Here is a 27775-nt window from a genome sequence, read left to right on the forward strand (position 1 = left end):
TCCCAGACTGCGAAGCTGCCTCTTTTCAAATTACTCTGAACCCGAACTTTACGCTCTCCGGCCTCCTAATATATAGACCTCCTGGGAACGCTTCTTCCTGGACGGCCAGTTTAGCAAATTATATTTCACCATTTCTGCTAGACTATAAGAATTTTACACTACTAGGGGATCTAAATCTGCATCTTGAGGACCCAACCAATATAGCCTGCCGCAATCTACTAGACGACCTAATAGCTCTTAACTTATCACTCCTCAACTCCGGCCCCACGCACAAAGCAGGACATCTTCTTGATCCCATAATTACAAATCTCCCAGAATTAAAATGGTCCCTAACCAGTCCCATATGCTGGTCAGACCATCACCTTGTCAGTTTCAGCCTAGCCAGGACTCCCTCCCCCAGTAATACCATACAATCTTCAAACCCCATGAGAAACTGGAAACTACTTGACAGTAAAAAAATGAATCAAGTGCTGACATCTAGCACACCCGCCCACGACCAGAACGTGGAAATTCTCGCTGTAACCACTAACCAATGGCTAGAATCCGCAGTCAACCAATGCCTCCCCCTGCCGAAGGCTAATAAAAACTTCCACCGCCCCCCAGCCCCCTGGTTCAACGAACTTCTCAAAGTTGAAAAATCGAAATGTAAAGCACTAGAGAGAAATTGGCGTAAAGATTACTGCCCTGAAAAAAAGATTACATACAATAAGGCGAGAAACGCATATCACTCCTCTTGCATTAAAGCACGGGCCAAACATGTGGCAAACTCCATCAATAATGCCACAAACAAAGCAAAGACTCTGTTCAACACAGTAAAGGACCTAGCGGGGGCCCAAACAACGGCTACTGCCCATCCCCTCACAAAAAAACAATGTCAGGACCTTGCGACATTTTTTAATGATAAGATTGAGAACATTATCATCAACATCACGACTAGGCCCCTCAGCAACTGCTCACACCAGGATATCCCCACACCATCAGATAAAGTAAACACCTTGGAAAAGTGGCCCCTGGTAACTATGGACTCCCTAAAAACCGCCCTAAAATCCATCTCATCAGGCTCCCCCTGTGACCCCCTCCCTGTGAGTATTTTAAAACAACTTGATCCTACCCCCTTGACTGCCATAATGAACGTGCTTAATGCTTCCCTCCAAGCATCCACCGTTCCATCATGCTGGAAGCATGCAGTGGTAACCCCACTACTGAAAAAACCGTCATTCGACCCCACAGTTCTCTCGAACTACCGACCTATATCTCTGCTGCCTGCCTTTTCCAAACTCATGGAAAGGCACATACACTCCGCTATCACTAATTTCTCAGAGGATAACAATCTCCTCCACCCCTCACAGTCGGGTTTCAGAGCAGGATACTCCACAGAAACTGCCCTACTGGGTGTGACGGAAAAAATTCGACAACTGCTGGACAAGGGTCAAACGGTCGCACTCATTCTTTTAGATTTGAGTGCGGCGTTCGACACCATATCACACAATATTCTTCTGGCCACCCTAGAGAAAAACGGCATTCGCAAGGACGCCTTACAGTGGATCAAGTCCTTTCTCTCCGAAAGAACCTTTCAGATTAAATCCAGTATCGCAAGCTCCGACATCTTCCCTGCTCCACATGGAGTACCACAAGGTTCTATCCTGAGCCCACTGTTTTTCAATCTGTACCTCAGACCACTGGCAGATCTGGCAGATGGCGCAGGCCTAACGCTAATGACCTACGCCGACGATTCCCAAATCATTTTCTCCCTCTCCGAAGCAAACCCGTTAGCTCCTTCCATACTCAAAACTGGACTTCAAAATATTTTTAACTGGATGACTACCAACCAGTTAAAATTAAATGGGGACAAAACGGAGGTACTCCTACTAGGACGAAACAAAGAACTTTGGAACCCCTCCCATTGGCCACCGGAGCTGGGCAACATTCCCCCGCCAGCTACTCAGGTTAGAAACCTAGGGGTCATCATAGACGATACTCTGTCTATGAAACAGCAGGCAAATAAAGTCGCAGGACTATGCTTCACCATAATAAAATGGTTAAAGAAAATCGTTTGGATGCTGCCCCCGGATACGCAAAAAACCGTAGTAAACGCCCTAGTAACATCGCGTATTGACTACGGTAATATCCTCTATCTTAGCTCTAACTTAGCAGTAATCAAGAGACTCCAAATGATTCAAAACTCCGCTGCAAGACTCTTGAGAAGGATTCCAAAGGCTGAAAGAGTCTCAAAACACCTGAACGAACTACACTGGCTCAGGGTTGAACATCGGATCAGCTTCAAAACCCTGAGCTACATGTTCAAAATTAAACATAAAACGGCTCCCTCCTATCTTCAAGCCTTAGCCTCCCCCTACTTGCCAACAAGAAACCTCCGCTCCCAAACGGCCTCAAACTTCGCCGTGCCTAGATTTAGACTTCAAAGAACTGGCGGGAGATCCTTCACTGTTAGAGGTCCAATTTTGTGGAACTCGCTCCCCCTGCATATCCGGAAAGAAGATAGCTACACTAAATTCCGGAGATACGTAAAAACCTGGCTGTTTCAGAAACAACTGTGCTAATCAACAAACTCAGCATTTCCTTTATCCAACTCACTGTCACAGGCGCCGGGAAACCCTTGTTGGGTAGCTGAGCGCCATACAAATGCAAAAAATAAATAAATAAATAAATTTAATTGTTTTACAGCCTCTATCAGATCTATAATAATATCCAAGGAGTGTATAGGTTTAAACTTTTTAATGGAGATAATCGCAAGTGGCTCGAAGGGTAGAATTAGATTGTTTTCTATGGCTGCCCAAATGGGAGGTAGGGTTTTCAAGTTGGTCTGTGTCCAGAGTATGGATTGTTTAAGTATGCTGATTGGTATTTGCTGAAGTCAGAGGGTCCAGCCTCACATTTCACTTTATTTAGTCATAATTTATTGGGTTGAGACCCTGTGTTTTTAATTTCGCCAGATAAATTGTGTAGTGAGTTTGTAGAGTGTTTTGAAAACATTTGTAGTGAGGTCTTGGGGGAACATGCTTTAATGAAGTTTACTGGAGGGCGGGCGAGTGTATCATAATTTTAGTGCATTCTAGCCTCCCCACCACGTGATGGTTGGGGAGGCTAGAATGAGTTTAGGCAATCCCGTGTCGAGGCGGTCCTGTACTTTTTTTCTTCCTCACTGGAAGACCTCGATTCGCCTAAGGTCCTACAAAAATGAAGGCACAAGTATTTAAAATGGAGGTTTTGCCATTTGAGTTTGCTACTGTTGAGAATAGAGGGGGTGCATAGAGGGTTTGCGATCTCAGTCTTCTGTTTATTTAGTGTGTTGCCGGAAGCTTTAGCATAGGAGCTGATCAGTTTAAAAAATATTTCTTAAATCTTAACAATGTTCTGTAGTATTCCTAAATGTTAACAATTTTCCATCCAGCAGCTGCACTCCCCTCCTTCGCAATTCATGAGTTCCTTAGCTGGAGGGGACTAGCTTGTGTTGATAATAGTAGTTCAGCTTAGTGTCTTCTATTATGTGCAGCCCCTCAATCTCTTGGGGCCCTGGAGCTCCTTGAAGCCCTTAGCTAGATAATTTAGCAGCAGTCCCCATTGTTTGCCTAACCTTTGTTCCTTTGCCTGACGTATCTTTCACCTTTTTCCATACTCCGGAGCCACCAGACCCTCCCTCTCCACATGAGATCTAAAGGTATTGTCGTTCCTCAGTTTGCTAGAATAGGTTATTTGCGGTATGTAGCAAGTGGGTATAGTTTTTTTTTTACTATGTATGGGGTATAGTTCCTCCAACAGAGCTCTGAGCAAAATAACTTCCGGACACTTTGCAAGGTGTGAACTTCTCAGATTCGGTGGTTTGGCATACCATCTGCTAAAATTCTCCAAGCCTTGGACAAGACCACAGGATGTGGGGTGAATAATTGACGTTTCTACAGCCCCTCCAGCATAGGATCCTCTCCTCTGAGAGGGCCATGGTTCCCAATTTATCAGGTGTAGCAGTACCATCTATATTTTGAACAGTATTTCTTTCCGTCCTGTGTTGCTCACAAATCTGTTGAGGTTGATCAAGGTAACCTCCACCTGGTCTATGTCTAGTGGTATGTCAAGATCTCCTTCCCAGAATATCTAAAAGACGAGTTTGCTACTTGAATCTTTTCTTTTTTAAGAAGTTTATTTAATTTAATCAATGGTTGGTAACCTTTTGACTTCTGTGGACCCCCCACTTAATCGTTACAGGATTCTGGGGACTCCCACTAAATAATTAATGGAATCCAAGGAACCCCATTGTATCATTATTAGATTTCGGGGACCCCTACTTAGTCATGACTGGAAGCCAGATCCCAGCTTAAGCAATTTCGATTAATTGAACAGCAAAACATTTAACACAAATACAGAAACAAGCATTCATCAAACAAAAACATAAATTATGACATTTTTGTTTAATTCTCAAAAATATAATTGTAATGGTGGAGCTTTTTCAAATTCAATTAAGGCCACCGATTTTCCACATTATATTCAGTTTGATGCACTTGCACTGCTCCCACAGTCTGAGGATACCGACTTCATGTTTGGCTTACATTTGAAATGCCTTCACATTTATAGAACCTATTTTAAATGTTGCTTCTTTATTAAAATTCTTTATTAATCCAATAATATTTAATTTTCTGAGCAGTAGCAGACCCCCTAAGTAGGTGTGGTGGACCCCAAGGTGTCTTGGACCACAGGTTAACAACCACTGGTATGGATATTATCCTATCCCCAACTCCCGTCCACAGTCCCCAGCTGTTGGAAAAAAGCCAAGCAAATCCCTCTTCTGAAAAAACCATCAGCCGATAAATCTATACTGGCTAATTACGCGCCTATTCCGTTACCTCCTGACTCTCTGTAAGATTCTGGAGAAACTAAGCAATGCCCAACTGTCCAAGTACTTGGATTCTAATCAGTTGTTTTATCCATCTCGATCGGGCGTCCCCCCCCCCCCCTGGACATCAGACAGAATCCGCCTTGGTGGAAGTTTCCAATATCATTAAGCTTGCAGTGAACCAAATGACATTATTGCTCTTAGATATATCAGTGGCGTTGCATGCAGTATCCCACTCCGTTGTCCTACGGTGTTTAGGAAATATTGGGTTAAGTGGGCCGCTTGGATTGGGTCCTTCCTATCCAGCAGATGCTAGTCCTACGCGATGCTGGCTTTTGCTTTGGACCCCCAAATCTCTAAAAATTGGCGTTCCTCAGGGCTAAGCCCTGAGCCTAATCTATTGAATGTCTGTGTGGCTCAAATTATTTATGGATTAATGCAGTCTTTCCTGTCATAAAAATATGAAATTAGAAATAGTTTGACCGGGTGTTTACACTGTAGATTATTTTCTCAGCCATTTTTATTAACCACAGATCTTTGTTTGTTAGTTACATGATACTAATGTTTTGGAATTTGTGCTGGGAAAACTTTAGCTTGTTAATGTTGTTTCCCTTTATTATTTTATTTTTTAAATGAGATAAACTGTGATACATTTGAAGTTTAGTGTGAACCTCATAATGTTAATAACGCATGTTATCTTGTCAGTTTTCTCCCCCTAAATTCCTTAAAATGCCACGTTTAAGTGATAAAATAATGGATTACATAATATACGTTTATTATTTAATCTCACTTCTAATGAGGATAGTTCTTTGCTCCTTGATAGGAAACATAAATTTGCCCCTCAGTGTTTGAAGCTTCTTGGGAGCTTATCATTTCCTTATGGGTCCATGTCCAGGTCTTGTGCTCAGTACATGCATAGTACGAAAGCTTAGGTGCCTGGTTGCTCTATCAAGGTAGATTTTGATTTATGTTGGTGTGCCCGGAACCACAAACAACTTTTATTCTCGTTTTATGTTTTTGCTTGAGCCCTTTTAAGGTCGCACATTCGAGACCACTTGTACATACTTTAGTATATACTCATTATATACTTATATGTGTGTGTACTTTGTGGGCTCTGGAGATCAGCCCTAGGACTGGTCTGCTTCCGCTTAGGGACTTTTTTCTGTTTGACTGCCTCTATTTGACTGTCTTGATAGAAACCGACCAGCAGAGGTCCGTAAAATACCAGAATTGATTTCTGCAGAGGGACTTTCTTTTTTTCTTTTTCTGGCAACTGCCCCTATTTAACTTTCTTGATAGAAAACGACCAGCAGAGTTCAGTAACATACCAGAATCACTTTAGCATTCTCTATATTCCAGTCCATAGACATTGTCTTCCACGAGCACCCGTAGACAATAATATTGCTTGTAAATCTTGTATTTTCAGGGATATGACCACCGAAGGCACTGATAATATATAAAAAACAGAGCTTTGAACTATACCATTTCCAGCTGAAAGGTAATATTTCTCTCTATGTGCTCCCATACCTGGTGTGTCACGCATTTTGGTGCTTACTTTCCCTCCATGTTAAAGAACAGTAGATGTTTCAGTACTCAGGCTAATGTGCTGCATAGCTAAATAAATATAAGGTCCCAAAGGCGTGACTGATTACATTGCAAATGCTTGTTGACTATAGCAGCCTTTCTTGTTGCCACAGATTGCCAGCTTCCATGATGCAGTCAAGCGACGATGGTTCCTTGTCCCAAAGGGAATATATGTCCTTGATTCAGATCTTCCAGGACAGTCCCATGTGGGCACATATCTCGGTCTGAGGATGCTTACCTTACAACAACTTTGTGTGCCACTTCCTTCCAAAACCTAAAGTTACAAATGGAATAACAGAGTAATGGTGATTGTAGGTTTTTTATTTTTTATTTTGGGGAGCAGAGTACGTAACCAGAAAGAGCACCACTGGCTTCTCTGAATCGACCTTCAGTTGAACACCTATTGATTTCCAAGTGATTACTTGAACAGAGTTCTCAAATTGGGCGATTTGTTTTGGGATACCATCAGCCTCTACTTTATGGCTGGTTTTGGAGGAGCTCTTCAAGTGGATAAGGTTGGTGCAGACCTTTCAGGACAGTGATCTGTTTGAGTTTACTATTATTAAGCCTACTAGATAGTCTTATTTGAAACGTATCTGATAGGCTGGTAGAGCTCCAGAATTGCAATTAAGGAGGCTCTTTAGGATTGAAAAAAACTCTGTTGTTGTCGTCCATCGAACGGACTCTTTATAAAGTTCAGTACAACTGCAATAATTTCTCTGTGGCTCCTCTGTTCTTCCTATCCTGTCAAAGGTTTTGCATTAAAATGATTGGTTACTTCTCACCACACTCTTGTTTCACTGAAAAAAATTGTCAGGAATTTCTAGAAAAGCTCTTCTCACTGACTTCTGGAAAACTGATGCAGAAGTTGTGGTCTGGTGCTGCTCATTTATCGCAAGCCATGTTGCTGCTCTCCAGAAAGATTCTTGGCACTTTTTTCTTTTAAGGATGTGTTCTTTTCAGCTACGACTGGCCTCGTCCAACTATTAGCTTCCTATGACCAATTGAACAATGCGGTGAGAAGCATTGTCAGGAATGCTTGGTTGGCATCTACTGATGTTCCACAAGAAGGCCACACTGGTAGAACGTAGGATGGTGTTTTTTATTTTAACCGTCTTTCAGCAACTAGCTTAAATTTTCCAATTACTTTTTTACTCCCTTTGAGTTTTCTAAGTTGTTGCGTTAACAAATCACTTCCTTGAGCTAAATGTTGTCTTTGGGGCTACTAGCACTCTATTTTTAGGTCCATAGTGCGGTACTTCAGTTTCATCTTTACAGTGGTATGTATCATGGAAACTGACCTTGCATATTTTCACTTGAGGCTCGCCCTCCACAGCACTCTTATTACAGTTCATGTTCATTCGCTTTGGCGTTGCAGCTCTTTTAGAGTAAAGAGGTTTTTATTTTCACTCATCATTGAATCTCCTTCTATATGTTGAGATTTCGGCTTTAGTTTTCCATAGCTCCAGCCCAAAATCCCTCACAGTTTCACACTTGTTGTGCCTCTCATCACCATTGTGGCCCACCGGGTGGACAGTTTGAGCATTTGCCCTTGGATGGCTTCTCCGTTTTTTGCCAAGGTCATGAGACTACATCTGCTCTTTCCTCATTGGTGTGGTCTATTCCTAGTATAGTGCTTTCTTCCTGACTGAAGTTGTTTCCCTTCGTGCTTTAGCAGAGGTTTCATTTGAGTTGAACAATACCTATATCCAACACAATGGGTCCCTTATAATCCTACCCTGCGTTTGAAGGAAGGAAACTGCCCAAACTAATCAATGTAAATTGATCATGTAGTGGCTGCTAGGCCCCTGTCTCCAATCCTCCTTCACCTTACCGAAACCCATCCTTGTCGCGGTTGCCCCAGCCACTGTCTAGAAAGACATTAAAGACAGAGGCTATAGAAGGCAGTCGCAACGGAGGGGTGTCAGCCTGGTACATTTGCACTGCACACTTATCCCGATTTTTTTTTCTTTTTTTAATTTTCTTTATTATTTCTTTTTGCATAAAAATAGGTGGCAAAAAATTGTGCTACAAACAGTGGACAAATATGAACCCCAAGTAGAACAGAACATCTATTTTATACGCATACTACATGATTCATACCCATAATAAGATCTAAGCAGTCACAATCAAATATAATCTATTACTAAACAACACGTTTACCAGTGTCAAATAGGATGCACCCTTAAACAACATGAAACACAACAAATACAATGTCGACAGACCACTTTCACTCTGACCAAGGACCATCCCAGAATTGTAAAGTGTGCCTTATTCCAAAGGCACCATGGGCGATATAAACAAATTGAACGTAAGATTGCCATTAACCCCTTCGCTGCGGCGGCTATTCTGCCGCAGCGCTAAGGGGGCGGGGGGGGGCCGCGCAGCGCGCCCATACTGGTGACGGAACAAGTCCGTCACCAGCCGCGGTCGCGCTGTGCTCATGACGGAGCGGTTCCGTCACGGCCCGCCCGCTCAATGGAACGCTCAGCGCAGGCGCGGAATCCGCGCCGCGCAGGCCTGCCGAGCGGGCCGTTACGGAACCGCTCCGTCATCAGCACAGCGCGACCGTGGCTGATGACGGAGCGGTTCCGTCACCAGCAGGGGAGGGGTTAAAGAACACTATAATGAGTAAATGGTGTTTGTTCTTCAGAAACTATTAGAATTGTCATTATATGCAAAAAGAAATTGGGTACTTAGTTGCAGCATATTTTAGTTTTAAAGAGAAAAAACTGATGGATGTAGGTCTTCAAAAATATTTCAAAAGAAAAAGAATTGTAGCAATAGTACCGCTAGAAACAGGTAAATTATGGTGGGTTTACGGTTTGATTGTGAAAATCTCCATGTTAAACTCATCGTATCACTGTCTGTCAGGCTTTTCGCAGAATGGGTAATTGGGATGCTGTAACGGAGGCCCGTGAAGTGGAATTACATTTGGCAATATTGCTATCAGCCAAAATTGATGTATTAATGTCTGCTGTATTCACTAAATTTAAACTGATTTCATAAAGACACTTCTAACCTGATTTTTGTACACGTTTATTGTAATCGTTTTCCATTCCTGGACAATGTCATTATCTTGCTTAAGTTATGTTCCTATTTTTTTCTTAAACTTTGCTGTATCTTTTCTGTGACACACATTGCATTTCGTCCTACTCAGTTATTGCTGAAGCACTGGAAAAATGGAAAGCTGAGAAAGAGGCTAAGCTCGCAAAAGGTGACAAAGCTGAAGTTGAAGAAGAAGAGGAGGAAGTAAACATTTATGCAGTACAAGATGATGAGGTATTTTAGAGAGTTGGGAGCAAGACATTGTTTTGACTAATTCACTTATTACTGTTTTGGAGAGATGTATTCTTTGCGCTCATGCTAAGTACACACGTTTCAGATTATCACATTCCCTAATTGAGCTTTGAATATTACATGCTGTTTTTGGTTGACTTCTGTTCTCTTTATGTGATAAAGTCTTTAGTTCCTATTGCATCAGATACTTTTAGGGTTTCATTGATTTTTTTTATTTAAGTGTGCTATCGATTTATGTTAAACTTTTTTTCTTTATTGTTGGTGGTCCTACTGTCAGTCTGTGTTTTCAGCCTTTTCACAAGGCATTTTGTAGACAATTTGGAGTTATTTGACAAAACTTGCAATCTATTTCTGGAATGGGTCAGTGAGATCTTTCATATATTGAAAGCCTCTAGAGTTATAAACGGGTCCCACCAACCACGATAAAGGCGACCAATGAGATCAGGGCAATATTAGATTAAGGAGGGGCGGCAGTCCTTATACTCTTGGATCTATCCGCCGCTTTTGACACGGTCGATCATTCCACCCTGATCGACCGTGTCTCAACCTTAGGGATCAACCACTTAGCAAAAGACCTCCTTGCCTCATTTCTTTCCAACTGCACCCAAACTGTAAAGCTAGGCACTTTTTACTCACCCATCTTCACTCTTCCGTGCGGGGTGCCCCAGGGATCCTCGCTGACTCCAACCCGATGTAATATATATGTTTCAGACTTGGCGAGGGTCATTAAAGCACATGGGTTGAGCTTAACCACCTATGCCGATGACACCCAGCTGGTGTTGGCTGTGCATAAGGATGGAGCAGCAGTTGCGTCCAGATTCCAGGAGGGTATGCTAGCTATTAGCTCCTGGATGTCCAGTAATTGTTTAAAATTAAACTCCGAGAAGACTGAGGTCATGACCTTTGGCAGCCTTTCGCCTGGATGGTCTTCCATCTGGTGGACAAACGAAATGGGTCCCCCACCAGAACCTGTCGCCAAGATCAGAAACCTCGGAGTAATGTTCGATGATAAACTGCTATTTCATCATCATGTAAACACTGTGGTCTCCTCCTCCTTTCACACCTTAAATAAAATAAAGAAGCTACTGCCATATCTCCCAGCATCTGCAGGAAAAACCCTTATTACCACCCATATCTTCTCCAAGATGGATTATTGTAACGCCCTCCTTCTTAATGCTCAAGAAAAGGTCCTGAATAAGCTCCAGTCGATCCAAAACGCGGCAGCCAGAATCCTACTCGGCATCCCTAAAAACATCTCCATCACCGCAGCCATACGTCATCTTCATTGGCTGCGTGTCCGAAGCCGGATTAAATTTAAAGCGCTCTATATTGCTTACAAAGCCATCCACAATTCAGGACCTCAGTTCCTAAAGAACGCTTCTCTCATTTATACCCCCAGCAGACCCCTCCGCTCATCCTCCACCTGTCTCCTACCAGTCCCACGGACAAAACCCCTTCTTGGGGAGACAGACGTTTCCTAGTTGCCACTGCTAGACTCACCGCTAGACTCTGGAACACCCTTCCTCTCCCCATCAAAATTAGCCCCACTCTCACAGTCTTCAGGAAACAACTGAAAACCTGTCTTTTTAATCTATGATTCCTCTCTAGCGCCCCCTTGCCTGAATTGTAATCCTATGCGCCGAGACACCCCAGGGTATTTGCGCGCAATACAAATCACATAAACATAAACCTAAACATTCATTATTTATTCTTAAGCCTGACTCTGCACCTGGTAACAGGACTTCATTATTACAAGTCTAACCTGTAGTTGCCACATTTTGAGTTTGCTACCCTAGAAAAGATCTTTCTCTGTGATTTCTACAAGTTGTGACTGGTTTCCCAGAAAGGCCAGCTATGGTCCTAATTTACCTGTTCCTATAACTCTCACTGCCTTAGTTGCTTGAATCTGACGGTGTTGCCCGGTGTTGCACACATCGGAAGAGGTGTTGTTACCCCCACAATGAAAAAGTAAATAAATTGGGCCAATGCATATTTTTCCTTTTGCTCAATGTTTCTTCGGGTATGCTTTTCATCCTCATGTTGTATTCATCCTGTAATGTCTATATGGTGTTTGATGCATATCACACCAGTTCCAAGTGGTCTTCTGACATTGAAGAGCTATGAATCTGCCCTTGTAACTGCTGTAGATTAATGGTGCCAGGAGGCATTATCAGTGCCCTGATCCTCTTGGAACTTCAGGTAGGCTTTGGTACCATTAATCACAATACAAAATCGATCAGTAAAATAATAAATACATATGTGCCTTCCTGCTCTGCCCAAATAAGCATTTAGTTTCATGCATAACAGTGCGTTCGAGGCATATGAGCTGCACATAGTACACTGTGCATTAGATCGCCACCTGGTGTTGGGCTCGGATGATTGCAGGTTGTTGTCTTCTTGGAAGAAGTCTTTGCTAGTCCCGATAGGTGACTCCTCCCTTGGACAATACTGCGCATGGGCATCGGCTCCATCCTCAGATTGTTTTTTCCGCCACTGGGTTCGGATGAGAGTTTCTCCGCTCCGGCCAGAAACAGTTTTTCTGCTACTTCGATACGCAGAACTTCATAAAACAATTACTACCTACCTTTGACATTGACGGCGGCACCTTTCGACGCCAAAGTTTCCATTCCGGTCATCCAAGTGGGCCTCTGGGCCTATTGACGCCGTGCGGCCTACACCATATGGAAAGGACGCCATTCCGAAAATGCCCGAAAAGTCAAGCAAAGTTTCCACATAGCGACCACCACGAGGTCTGTAATCTCTGTCTGTCGCCGGAACACAACGAGTCGACCTCCACAGCCTGTGCTTCCTTCCGCTCGAAGAAAACCATCCGAGACCGGAGGGCCTGTCAACACAAGAGGAGGAGATCAGCCCCAAGACCGGAAGATATCTTCGACGACGAGGCTCCTCTCGTTCCCGAAGAAGACTCACTGGATCTCCAGATCGTCTCCGAGGCAGATGACTCCGACGACTCCATTCCATCGGGTCAGCACTTTAGTACTGCTGCTTTTGACACCACATCTTCCATGCCTTTCGGTGCCTCGACACCGACCAGGAGTCTTCCCTCGGCTCCAAGACAACATCCTCCGCCTTCCGGTGCCTCGTCACCGAGCAAGACTCCGTCGACACCGAAGCCAAAACACCCTTCGGCTCCGACACCGAAAGAAGTGCTGACACCGAAAACGAAACATGTGTCGGCCCCAAAACCGAAACCAAAAGACGCACCGGCTCCGAAGCTGCACACGGTGCCGAAAACCACAAAGCCTGTTTCTGATGCCACCGAGCCCCCGAACATGCCTTCCAAGCCAAAACCTAAGCCACAGGACCCTCTAATACCTCCTAAGGCTAAAGACACTCGACAACCTACGCCGGCACCGAAAAAATCAGCACCGAAGAAGGTTGCGCCTCAAGAGGACCTTTTTCGACCAGATCCTCAACAGAAAAAAATCATCATCATCGACCCGAAAACTGGTCATGTTGGTGCCACACCACTCAAGAAGAGACCTGCAGCTACACCACCTACACCTGTGGTTCCTGCCAAGAAGGACTGTGCAACCTCTTCTCTGCATTTTTCCTTTCCTGTCTCTCCTCCTTCTCCCGCTCCTCCCTATGTTTCACCTCAAAACTCTCCTATACAATCTCCATTATCATCACATTCACCACAGAATGATAATGAATCCGATTTAGGTGGAGGGTACGGGGAAGGAGATACTACATACCCTGAAGGTGAGGGCACATGGACTTTTCTATACACAAAACCTGTGCCTAGGTGGGAGTTTCCATACCCTGCAGATGAACCTGATGTCCCTGAGGCACCCCCATACCCATCTAAACCTTCCCCTCCTGAGGATACTATTGGGTTTGACCAGCTAATCAACAGAGCTGCTACATACCAAGGTGTCCCCATGCATTCTGAGGCCATTGAGGAAGATTTTCTCTTAGATACTTTTGAGCAGTCTCAGAGATCCGCTCAAATTCTTCCCATGATCAAAGGGGTGGTTAAGTATGCTACTGAGGTCTTTAAAGATCCTGTGCGTGCTAGTATTTTAAACCCCAGAATTGAAAAGAAATATAGACCTGCACCCTCAGACCCAGTCTATATTAAAGGACACCTACCACTAGACTCATAAGTGGTGTCCAACGCAAGTAAAAGGGCCAATTCTCAGACTTCTGGTGAAGCACCCCCGCCTGACAAAGAATCCAAGATTATTGATGCGTCAGGCAAGAGAATAGCTGCGCAGGCTTCCAATATATGGCGCATAGCTAATACGCAAGCCCTCCTCTCCCATTATGATAGGGCTCACTACGACCAATTGGAGAAATTGCTTGAACACCTCCCAGAGCAGTACAAAGATCAAGCTACTGACCTCATACAGGAAGGCAAGTTAATATCTAACGCTTCCATCAAATGCGCACTAGATGCCGCAGACACAGCATCTAGAGCTATTAATACCAGTGTCGTCATTAGGAGACATGCGTGGCTACGCATTTCGGGGTTCAAACAAGAAGTACAAACCACCATTTTGAACCAGCCTTTTAACAAAAAACAGTTATTTGGTCCGGAGGTAAACACTACCCTCAAAAAAATGAAAAAAGACAGACACTGCCAAGTCTATGGGGGCCTTACAATCTACCCCAGCTTGAGGCTCCTTTCGTCGCTCCTTTTACAGAGGCTTCTCGAAACAAACTGGAACAGACACTAACACGTCTTTCAAGACACAAACCTCCTCTACCAAGAGTTACTATAGAGGAGGATGCAGAAGCAATAATACCAAGGGCAGAGGTAGAGGCAATAACAACACTCGAGCCTCTTCCGCCACTAAGCAATGACTTCTCTACGCTCCCCCCGCAGTATTCCACTCCTGTAGGGGGCAGACTAACACAGTTCCTGCCTGTCTGGAACTCTATTACAACAGACAAGTGGGTAAGACAGATTATCCAACATGGCTACTGCCTAGAACTTACAGCAACCCCTCCACACATCCCTCCCAGACAGCGTCCAATGTCTACCGATCATCTAGCTCTGCTTCGACAGGAGGCTCTATCCCTTCTGCAGAAGGGTGCGATTCAGATAGTTCCTGTACAGGAACAAGGGACGGGGTTTACTCTTTGTACTTTCTAATTCCCAAAAAAGACGGGACCTTGAGACCGATTCTAGACCTCAGGTCCCTCAACCATTACATACAATCAGATCATTTTCATATGGTCACTCTGTAACAAGTGCTTCCACTGCTGCAACAGGGAGACTTCCTTGCTACACTAGATCTGAAAGACGGCTACTTTCACATCCCTATACATCCTGCTCACAGGAAATACCTACGGTTTGTACTAGAAGGACAACACTATCAGTTCACGGTCCTTTCATTTGGAGTGACAACGGCACCAAGAGTATTCAAGAAGTGCCTAGCAGTCGTAGCAGCACATCTGAGAAGACCACAGATCCATGTCTTCCCTTATCTAGGCGATTGGCTCATAAAAGCCAAATCGGCCAGCCAGTGCGTTGCACACACACACACCAAATGATCCAGATGCTGCACGACCTAGGGTTTACAATAAACTACACCAAGTCGCACCTAGAGCCTTCGCACGTACACCAGTATCTAGGGGCTACAGTAGACGCGTCTACAGCTCTAGCTTATCCCAGTCCAGCCAGGAAACCGAGCATTCAAAACTTAGTTGCTATTTTTCAACACCAACAATCTCTCCCAGCCAGAGTGTTCATGAAACTCCTAGGCAAAATTGCATCTTGCATCTTCATAGTTCCACATGCAAGATTGCAAATGCGTCCGCTACAAGAGTGTCTAGCACGACAGTGGAACCAAGCTCACGGTCAATTAGAAGACCTGGTGTTGGTGGAAAGCCGCACACATTGCTCTCTGCAGTGGTGGAACACCAAAAACCTGACAAGGGGGCGGCCGTTCCTAGATCCAATTCCACAAGTAGTGCTAACAGACGCATCCCTCACAGGATGGGGAGCCCATCTCCTACGACATACCACTCAGGGTCAATGGACGGCTCAACAGCGGCTACTCCACATCAACCATCTTGAGATGCTAGCAATATTCCTAGCACTCAAGTCCTTCCAACTTCACGTACAAGGCAAGGCTGTCCTCATCCGGACGGACAATATGACAGCCATGTACTACATTCAAAACCAGGGGGGGGACACCCTCTGTGCAACTGTCCCAGCTTGCACAAGACATTTGGAGATGGGCCATTCCCCAAAACATACATCTGTTAGCAGAACACCTTCCAGGAGTTCACAATCAGATAGCAGATCTGTTGAGTCGACAGTCACAACAGATTCACGAATGGGAATTGCATCCACAAGTTCTTCAGCCATTCTACCAACAGTGGGGTCATCCACACATAGACCTGTTCGCCACCCACGAAAACATAAAATGCCCAGCCTTCGCCGCCAGGTTTCCACACCCACTGTCCGAAGGCAATGCAATATGGATGAACTGGTCAGGCAGATTTGCGTACGCTTTTCTGCCTCTCCCACTAATTCCATTAGTGGTGCGCAAGCTCAGACAGCAGTCTCTCAAACTAATCCTTGTAGCTCCCACGTGGGCACGCCAACCGTGGTTCACCACGCTGTTGGAACTATCTCTAGTTCCACACCAAAAGCTGCGGCTCACTCCATCTCTGTTAACACAGAACCATGGCGAAATCAGGCACTGAATCTAGCGATCTGGCTCCTGAAGTCCTAGAGTTTGTTACTTAAACCTACCACCAGACTGTATCGTCATTATTAAAGAAGCCAGGAAAACCACTACCAGAGCGTGTTACGCTGCTAAATGGAAGAGATTCGCAATTTATTGCACGAATAAGCAAATTGACCCCCTGGATGCTTCCATCCAGAATATCATTTGTTACCTTCTACATCTTCAAAGATCTAATTTGGCATATTCTTCCATACGCCTGCACCTTGCAGCAATTGCAGCATATTTGCAGAACAGACAACACCTGTCTCTCTTCAGAGTTCCCACGATTAAAGCGTTCATGGAAGGCTTAAAAAGGATAATCCCACCAAGGTTGCCTTCTTCTCCTGTGTGGAAACTAAATCTTGTCCTTACCAGACTTATGGGACCCCCTTTCGAGCCCCTACATAGATGCGAGCTGCAATTCCTAACATGGAAGATGGCGGCCGGCTGAGACGCTCGGTCGCGAGCTCCGCTTGATCCAGAAACTACACAACTGAAAAGCGCTTCCCAAGACAGAATGGGATAGTGTCAATGACTGAAAACCTAAGAGCCCCCCAAAACTCCCACAGAAAACTGAACTAGGCAACCTGGCAGCCTGAAGGGATCGCCTACCTTTGCGGTGGTTTCGGTAGCAGTAGCGGCGGCGTTCCGCAGTGAATTGCTTGCTTCGCTGTTTTCTCTGAGCCGCCTTCCTTTCACGACCCAGCTTCAGTTGGCCAGCCGGGCGTGCCGATCTCGAACCGCTGCATAAACGAGTTTTTGGAATCTGCATGACTGGGTGGAGCAGAGACGAGACGCAGCAGAGCTGTGAGACTGCGACCCTTTCCACACTCGACACCGGGTTGTGGGCAAGAGCGCGAGACGCTGCTCAGAACTGCCAAAAGACGCTCGGCGGGATTACCTTTCTCTTCCGGGGTAGGAGCGGCAGAGTCAGCAGTGCAGCTGAGTGTGCTGCGAGCTGGAGTCGCCGACGGTGCAGCAGCGCCGAGACCATTGAACTAGGTATCTCAGGAGTGTCTGTGACCTCTAAACCACACGAACGCCGAGTGAACCCTCATGATGAGCCAAACAATGAGCAAAGTAATAACTCACAAATATTGACAGACTCACGCTGGATGAATGAAAAGGGTAGCCAACCTCCTAAGTCAGTGGGAGCACCTGGAGGAGAGGAGCTGCCACACAATCAACTGCCTATTAGTACAGAAGGGGAGGAAAATGAAATAAAAAACCAAAGCAAAAAAGAACTATCAACATATACTCTGGCTGAAACTTGTTGCAACTTTACAGCCCCACCCTTGACAAAGAACATTACTTGCAGAAACAAAAAGGAAGAGGGCGCCCCCCAATTTGTCTACGCAACAAGATCAAGATCAAGGAAGCCATTAATAGAAACAGCCCCTTTAACAATATTAGGGAGAGCCGAACAGGGGGATGCAAGGTCCTCATACTGCCTTAGGAACCAAATCCTGTCTAAACAAAACTTACTGCCTACTACAAGAAAGTACATGACCCCGAGGAGCACAAAGAAAAATCTAAAACACCCTCCACGATCGGAGGAACTATCTGAAAATATAAAAATCAGATCTTCTAAAGCGCAAACCAAGGGTCAAAAAATTAAGATAACACCATCTTTAAGATCATACTTCAAGGTGCAACAGGTGGTGCAAATAAGAGGAGGAGGTCAACCTTCAGCGGTTAATACGGTAGACACGGTATCCTCACCAGTCTTTGACCCTGATAGGCGGTATCTTAGCCCTACTTCTGAAGAAGAAGAGGAAATCGCAGGAGAGAAGGCAGAAGAAGAAGTAACTATGCAGTCAGCTCTGTCACAACCAATCTAGTCAATACAGTCAACACAATTACTACAACCAGTACAATCCTCACAAACAGACGAGTACCCCGATGGGGCAGCAAGTTGAAACAGAGATTGATACAGAGATACAAGAGGACGTATCGGGGCAGCATGATATGGACCAGCTAGGTGAAAATAAGACAGGAAAAATGTTGGAGATATGTATGGACAAAATGATGAACAAAATACTGGGGGAAATGAGAGAAAAATTCTCAATATCAGAAGGAAATCAAAATAAAATCCATGAGGTCGTTGAAAATCTAGATCAGAAACTAAATGAACTAGGGGTAAGAGTTACAGCTGTTGAAAATGAACTTGGATCTTTAAGTAAAAAGATAGACATAAACCAAAGGGAAATACGGCATTTAAAAGACAGCAAGAAAGCTATTAAAGAGAAACTTTAATCTTTGGAGAACCAGGGAAGAAGAAATAACCTCAGAGTGCTGAATGTTCCCAAAAATTTGGAAGGGTCTGATATTAAGGCTTAATTCGTATCTCTCCTAGAAGAGTTTTTCCCTTGGACAAAAGACTGTGATTTGGCTGCAGACATTCAAAGAGTCCATAGGGATCCATTTAGGAAAAGCAAGGAGAGAAAAGCCCCGAGGAAAATTTTAGTAAATTTCAGAACCTACTCCTTGAAAGAAAAAATTCTAAGTGAGGGATTGAAAAGTGGAACCTTTAACAAAGAAAATTGGTCTTTCCGAATCCGATCAGACAGTTCCAAAGCCACACAGCACAGACAATGGGAACTGGGGCAATTTATGCAGGAGCTAAAAGCTCCGGGAGCGAACGTGCAAAGGAAATTCCCAGCAGCCTTGAGAATAATGTGGCGAAATAAAATGCACAACATAAGGGAGCCAAAAGAGGTAGAAAACCTCATTCAACAAATAAAAGACCAAATCGAAATTGAAAAACTCAGCAAGGAGTAAGGCAGGTAGAAACTCTAACAGTACTCTACATAAACCTACATAAAGTCCACAGAAGAACCTGGAAAAACTAAAAAAAAAAAAAAAAAATTTGGGTGGCATGGGGGGAACGGCTGTACCAAGGAATCCAATACAATCCAATACATTACAAACAGTTATCTACTAAGTATAAAAAAAAAAATTAAAAAAAAGGAAAGCGCTTATGTAATAAAGAATAAAACAACTGGTGAAACGGAGCACGAAACGGGTCTAATAACATCTGAAAGAAGAAAAAGGGAGGCTTCCTCAGGGTGGGGACTTCGAATCACACTGTATTATAAATATGTAAAATGTAAGTGTACACGGGTGGGGAGCAAAATAGGGAAAAAAAATGAAAAAACATCCTCAAAATTGAAAAATAAAAGGAATAGTACGGGAGTTAGATGGTTGTCTCAATCTCAACCCCAAAGCAAGACAACAACCAATACGAAATGGCAAAAGAAAAGATCATAAAGATCCTAACATGGAATGTTAATGGGCTTAGAACTCCCAAAAGGAGAAGAAGATTTTTGGAATACTTAAAAGAGATAGAAAGCGAAATCATCATTCTCCAAGAAACACATCTTGTAAAGTCCGAATGGATTCAATTGGTAAAAAATTTCCACTGGGTCGGTGCAAGCATACACACCTCACAAGATTGCAACATAAAAGGGGTGGCAATCATTATAAAAAAATCCTTGAATGCTAAGCTAGAATCCGAAGTAGTTGATAGCACAGGTAGATGGGCGGTGGCTAAAATCAGGATTGAGGATAGTATACTCACGATTGCGAGATATTACGGTCCGAATATGGACGACCCAGCGCCTCTTCAAAAATTATATTCAGAAATTTTGACATCTTCAGCTCCGACTATTGTAGGAGGAAATTTTAATAACATAGAGGATCCTAAAACAGATAGAATGCCCCCAACAAAACAAATGAATTTACCAAAAATGAGAGAGTGGCTAGGGATATATAAAAAAGATTTAAATTTGGGAGACATGTGGAAGTTAAAAGGAGAAAAGACCTACCCGTATACCTTTTATAATAAGAAATTAGGCCATAAATCTAGAATAGATTTCTTCTTATTGAACAATTCTCTTCGGGTCAATGTTAAAAGCATCGAACATTTACCAGTACATTTATCAGATAACTCTGCAGTCTTGTTAACTCTCTCATTACCACAAACTTTTTTGCCTCCCAGATGGACTGTTGATCGGTCGATTCTTAGGGATGAACAAAGTGTGGACCAGCTCAAAACAACCTCCCTTCATTACTTTGCAGATAATGCTGTTGGAGCGCCCAAAGGAATAACGTGGGATGCCTACAAAGCGGTAATAAGAGGTAAATTACTTAGCTTGGGAGCATACAAGAATAAGCAAATAAAATCGGACATTAAAAAGATAGAAACAGAAATTAAAGAAGTAGAAGTACAACTAGGGAGTGGCACATCTCTAGATTCAAGAGAAAGACTAGAAGAGAAGAGTCGCAATCTAAAAGAGAAATTGGTGGACTATCTGGAGAATATAGTTCAAGATAAATGGGAGAATAGCAAATTAGCTAACCATGAATATGGAGAAGGTTGCGGAAAAATGTTAGCCTGGAAAATGAAAACGGATCAAACTAGAAATACTTTATTAAGCATTCACACTCAGGATCAATTATCAACCTGTTCAGACGATGTCTCAATAAGGCAAGGATTCTTAAATTTCTTTTCCACAATATATAGAGAAGATATAAATCCATTGGATGAGGATATAAAGAAATATCTTGAGTGTCCCCCTTCCAAGTTTGACGGAAGAAGAAGTGGATTCCCTGAATAGTGAAATCACACCAGAAGAAGTAAGAACTACTATAAATAATCTAAAGAGAGGAAAAGCCGCGGGACCTGACGCGCTTCCTAATGAATTCTATATAGCTTTAAAAGAAACACTAATCGAACATCTAGCAGAAGTAATGAATAAGACCTACTTGGATCATGATAAGATACCTGACGCAACGATTAGTATTATATTAAAACCAGGAAAAAACCCAAAGATATGCGAGTCTTATAGGCCGATATCACTACTCAATTGTGATTACAAGCTGTTTATGAATGTAATAGCTAAAAGATTATCAAAAGTAATGTCGAAACTGATTAACCTGGACCAGAAGGGGTTCATAAAGGGCAGACACATTCAGGAAATTACTCATGAGTTAATAGCAGCAATTGATGTTGCTGTCTGCGAAAAACTACTCCTAACGGTCATTACATACGATGCAGTTAAAGCCTTTGATCGCGTCAATTGGGCCTTTCTAAATAACATCATAGGAAAAAACAATCTAGGGAGAAATTTTGGTCACATGGTGAAGGAAATTTACACGAACCCAAGAACGAGAATAGCAGTAAATGGGAATCTCACTGGTAACATCGAGATTCAGAGGGGCACTAGACAAGGTTGCCCCTTGTCTCCACTGCTTTTTAATCTATATATCGAACCCCTGGCCTGCTCTATCAGAAACCACCCACTTATAACACCCTATAAATACCAAAATTGGTCAAAGAAAGTTGCACTATACGCAGATGACCTGATGGTGTTTACTGATAATTACAACCTCTCAAAATCAGCGATTGATGATACAATGAATAACTTTGGCAAGGTTTCAGGATACTTGATTAACAACGGTAAGACAGAGGCAATAAGCTGGAACACTAACCCAAACCCACCTTTCACAAAGGACAAAATAAAATATCTAGGCATCATCATAACAAGAGAGTTGGAAAAAATTCCACAACTAAATCTAAATATAGTGGCTAAAGAAATGAGAAGACTCCTCAAAACCTGGTCAGGTCTACCGTTAAGTTTTCTGGGCAAATCTAATGCAATAAAAATGACAATCATTCCCAAATTCACTTATCTCTTCAACACCATTCCGTTAGAGTTTAAAAAAGAAGCCCTAAAAAAAATACAAGGAGAAATATCTAGCTTTATCTGGTCAGCAAAAAGTACAAGAATATCATGGAATAAACTCAGGAGAAGAAAGGAACAAGGTGGAATAGCAAGCCCTGATATATATATGAGTATTACAGATCTTTTCAATGTAAAAATTTTAGAGTCATGCTAAAGGAACACCATGCTTACCCAAATTTTTTACAGCATTTAACGAAAGGAGAAGACCATTTCCTCTTCAAATTTGGTCATCCAAAATTTTTCAAAAAAGTAAAACTGAAGATCTTAAATAACGCTGTTAAACTTTGGAGCCAGATAAGAAATGTAGTAAAGATACCATACTATAGCAACATGGCCCCAATATGGGACTCCCCTGGCACGCCGGAATGTTTAAAAGATTCGTTATCTAGGCCAATTATACAATCAGGAATAGAAAAATGGGGACAACTTCTGGTAGAAAATGCCTTAATATCTTGGGAACATCTGCAAACAGTTAGAGAAGGAAAGTGTCAAAGTTTAAATTTTACCAACTGAGTAGCTGGGCCAACACTATCCCAAAAGGGGCAATGGACTCGGGCAACTTAGATGAAGAAATGATAACAGAAACCCCAATAAATAAAAAAAGGAAGTCTCGAAATGGTACTGGGCTCTAATTGAATCTGGCGAAGAGGATTTAATAATACCGGAAAAAATATGGAGAAAAGACCTACCAAACGAAGTCATGGATCTAAAGCTAATTTGGAAAAAATCAATAGAAAAATGCTGGTTATGTGTAAAGCCGGCAGCTCTAAAAAGAAATCATCTTTTTTCTATACATAGAGCATACTGGACACCCAAAAGACTATCAAAATTTAAAGGCGCGCCGATAAAATCATGCTGCAAATGCGGAGAAGAGGAAGTGGATGATATTCACATGTTTTACAGCTGTCCAGCAATCGCGCACTATTGGCAAGAGATTGGTAAGACACTAACCGCGGTAATGGCAACGCCTATAACTGTAAGTATGCTTTTAATTATTTTCGGGATCCACTACACTACTCAACCAGGCATGATAAAGCTAAGCAAACACCAAGAAAGTTTAATATTTGTTTTGATTTTGTTAGCACGAAGAGAAATTTGTATTAATTGGCTAAAACCGGCACCACCAATACATGAAAACTGGCTAAATTCTGTAATAAAAACCTGCAGACTAGAAAGAATAGGGAAACGCTCTAAAAGATCGCTACACTGGGAGATTTGGGAAAGCTATATCATCTCTAGATGATAACCTAGAACTTCTCCTGTTCTTTTTTGATATATTTCCAATGATTAAAGCGGGACAATAATTCCAGGCAGGATTTGAAATCTGCTGAGTAGCCTTTTAGGCTAGTTACTTCCAGAAGCAACGGAATTATTGTGTATGATAAAGGTAAATAGGAGCAAACTGACTGGTCATAAGTATCATTTCGGGAAACTCCCCTTGAACCAGCGATAGACACTTTTGGGGCAGTGAAGGTACAACTCTCGTAAAAAGACCGTCAAACTCCCAAACACCTTCCTATCTACATATTCGCAATATGAGGGGGAAAAAAAAACCATCTGTCTCTCTTCAGAGTTCCCACGATTAAAGCGTTCATGGAAGGCTTAAAAAGGATAATCCCACCCAGGTTGCCGCCTTCTCCTGTGTGGAAACTAAATCTTGTCCTTACCAGACTTATGGGACCCCCTTTCGAGCCCCTACATAGATGCGAGCTGCAATTCCTAACATGGAAAACTGATTTCCTTGTTGCTATCACCTCTCTCAGAAGAGTAAGTGAAATACAAGCTTTCACTATACAAGAACCATTTTTTCAGATACATCCCAACAAAGTGGTTCTTAGGCCTAATCCAACATTTCTCCCAAAAGTCGCCAATCCTTTTCACCTCAATCAGTCTGTCGAGCTACCTGTGTTTTTCCAAAACCCAGACTCAGTAGCAAAAAGGGCTTTACACACCCTAGATGTTAAAAGATCTGTACTCTACTACACCGACAGGACTAAATCATTTAGAAAAACTAAACAACTGTTTGTAGCTTTCTCTCCTCCGCACAAAGGCAACCCCATCTCCAAAGGCGGGATTGCACAGTGGATTGTAAAGTGTATACAAATATGCTATATAAAAGCTAAACGTACACTAACAGTTCCTCCTAGAGCGCACTCCACTCTCAAAATAGGAGCCTCTATGCCTTTCTTAGGAAATATACCACTAGAGTACATATGCAAGGCAGCAACATGGTCTCCACCACACTCCTTCACTAAACACTATTGTGTTGATGTGCAAGCCAAGCAGCAAGCTGCGGTAGGCCAAGCTGTCCTTAGAACCCTCTTTCAAACTACTGCAACGGATACAGATGACCACCGCTAGAGGGGATACTGCTGCACAATCGATGCACAGTGTACTATCTGCAGCTCATATGCCTCGAACGGAAAATGCTACCTACCAGTATGCATCTGTTCTTGGCATGTAGAGCTGCAGAGTAGTACACGCCCTCCTGCCTCCCCGGGACTTGTATCCGTTCCAGTTCTCATCTTACTTAGATGCATACGCATGGACATCCTTCTTTTCTTTACTTCTACTGACTCCGTTTCCCATCATGGCGAAAAACAATCTGAGGATGGAGCCGATGCCCATGCACAGTATTGTCCAAGGGAGGAGTCACCTATCGGGACTAGCAAAGACTTCTTCCAAGAAGACAACAACCTGCAATCATTCGAGCCCAACACCAGGTGGCGATCTAATGCACAGTGTACTACTCTGCAGCTCTACATGCCAAGAACAGATGCATACTGGTAAGTAGCATTTTCCTTTTTAATTTTATAGTGTTATACTTTAATAAAATACATTATTAACATATGCACTTACAGGATAACAGAAATTGTGTTAACAATAAATTCAATAATATCATGCAGTGGTCGTATCCTGTGTACATCTAATGGTGTGCATTTAATGCTGACGGGCTTTCAGGAAAAGACGATACTTCACTCATTTATTGCATTTAGCTCCACTCAGAATCAGCGACTTGACAGAGTAGGTAACTTATTAGTGGATCACAAATGCCTCTGCAGCACGAAGAAGAGGTTAGCAAAACTGCGTATATTTCGAGCTCCTTGTTGCAGTTTGAGATCTTGAAGCCATTTATTTTGGGTCTGTGTTTGACCACTTCCTGAATGCATAGCAGTCTTTCTTTGTGTGCGCAGTAGTTCTAGAGCCATGAACTTCCTCAAACCCGCGAGAACATTTTTGACAAACCCTAGTAGAGAAGCTCTAGGGTCTGGTGTAATGGGACAGTCTATCATTTTCTTAATCGCCTTTGTAATTGTTTGCCAGTATTTGTTGATCTTGGGAACACAATAATAGAATTGTAGTCCAAGGTTCAAGAAGTTCAAGAAGAGTTGGTCATGAAATCGTAGAACACTAGGAATAGGTCGTTGTTACAAGTGCTGCCATAAATTATGTTGTGAGGCTAGCTGAACTGGCAAGAAAAGAGTCAGCCAAATGTTCTGTGGTATAAGTGTTTTACTAGAAATAAACTTTAGACCCAGACATAAAATCCAGTTCAAGCTCACCTACTGAATATATGTAAGCTATGTGCTTTCTAGACCTGAATAACCTATTTTTGATTTGGGAGCTAAACATATTGGCTGTTGTCTTGTTTTGTGGTCAAGAATTTGATATTATATAAAGAACAACTATCCAAGGATTTAAGCATCTGTAGTTTTTGCCGAATTATTGGGCTCTTTGAAGGAACATTACAAGAGTGCTTATATTGCTAATAATCCCTGTCATATTATATTGGCTAAGGCCGCTTTTCATCAGACTGAGTGGGTAGCGATACATTCTCTGGAGAAACAAAATCTATAATATGAAGCCTGCTACTGGGTGACAGGGTGCTGGTTTGTGAATAACAGTAAACCCAGACCCCTTCAGCTAAAGGGTTATCTAATACACAGTTCCATTTATCGCTTGAAGTAAATTATAGGTGCTTTAGACTGCATTGAGTTATATAAGCATTTAATAAGACCCTTAGCGGTTTTAACAGGGAGAAGGGATGTAAATGTGTTGCAATGAGGGGGCCTGAGTGAAAATTACATAAAGGCGGCTTTGTAGGCTGTTCCTGGTCTGTAATAAGGAAATGGCACACGTGGGATATGGTCCTCAGTGCTGGCCATGTCTTGTAGCTAAAAATAATTATCCTCTAAGAATATGTTACAGAATGTGACCAGTTCAACTTTGTACAACATCTGCAATATATTTCTTCACATGTCGGGGTAAGTCTTGGGGTTCTACAGGAGTAGATGGTCATTTAAGTATAAGGTGTTTAAGCATGCCTTTGAGCACATTTTCCCCATGCCAATACAAAGCATTTGCCAGTATCAATTTCACATCTTCTGCTTGCCATTTTTGTGATAGAACATGACTTTAAGAGGGCTTGGTGATACCCTGTCTCCCTAAATCACTAAATGGGGTGATAATGCGGTAACATAGTACCAGTATTGAGCATAGTGTGCTTCTGCACACAGGTAGTATAGCTCCAGATCCAGTGCTTCAAAGCCACCCTGATCAAATAGCAAGGTGAGAACTACCCATTTAAGCCTAGTATGATGGCCCGCCCAAGCAAGCTTAATTAATAAAGCTCTTAGTACATAAAAAATGTCTAGGCAGCAGGATATTATTAAATAAATACTAGAGGAAGAATAATCTCTTCAGCTTTGTCCTACCTGCCATGGAGAGAGTTAGCTTGGACAAACGCTCTGTCTGTGTTTAGAGACTGATAAGTGCAACACCATAGTTTTCTTTGATGATGGCATCCAAATCCTGATTGTTCCATATTCCAAAAAAATTTACTCGCCTGTATTCCACTCAAGGGGACGTTTCTGAGTAATGGGAGTAATTGGAAAAACAGAGGACTTGTTCCAATGTATATTTAAGACAAAGGTATGTAACACTTAGTATACTATTTGCATATTGTATAATAATAATAGAAGAAAAGTTGCATTTTGGATCACGGAAATAGAAAACCATCTTATCTACATAAAATGATATAAGTAATTTCCTGTCAGTAAAGGCAAGAGCACAGTTTGCATTGTATTTTCGTAATATGCATGCTAGAAGCTGTAATGCAAGGGCAAACACAATTGGAGATAAGGGGCATCCCTCCCTTGTGCCACATATTATTGTCATATGTAGAACGCTTTTATGCTGTCCTTTTTAGATTTGTGAGAGATCTCCTGGGAACATTGTAATGGTGTCTTGGGTTTGGTTGGAGTTGGTTAAATCACTACACATACTTGGATGTACGACATTACAACGCATGCTTTTACATTGCATGCTTTTACAATGCGGTTTTTACAACGCATACCATTACAACGCCTAGTGCTTTGGGGCGCTGGATAGTGAATAGTTTAATTTACTATTCCAACTCCAGTCCCCGTGGATAGTAGGGAAGGTGTTGGACAGTAAATTAAACCTATTCCCTATCCTAGAGCGCCCCCCAGCGCAATGCGTTGTAATGGTTTGCGTTGTAAAAGTTGCGTCGTAAAGGCACTGCGTGGTAAAAGTTGCGTTGTAAGTGATGTTTCCCCACATACTTGGTA

The 27775-nt window shown here is 42.7% G+C and overlaps 1 protein-coding gene across 1 annotated transcript in view; it reads left to right on the plus strand.

The window, feature by feature from the left end:
• Window positions 1–27775, plus strand: part of ISY1 (ISY1 spliceosome associated protein) — a 199733-nt gene that overhangs the window by 130499 nt on the left and 41459 nt on the right. Inside the window, exon 9 of the mRNA XM_086938980.1 lies at window positions 9591–9712. Within this exon, the coding sequence (XP_086795106.1) occupies window positions 9591–9712 (122 nt within the window). The remainder of the gene's footprint in view (window positions 1–9590; window positions 9713–27775) is intronic.

The sequence above is a fragment of the Lissotriton vulgaris genome, chromosome 9 (genome assembly GCF_964263255.1).
Source record: "Lissotriton vulgaris chromosome 9, aLisVul1.2, whole genome shotgun sequence".
Classification (NCBI taxonomy): domain Eukaryota; kingdom Metazoa; phylum Chordata; class Amphibia; order Caudata; family Salamandridae; genus Lissotriton; species Lissotriton vulgaris.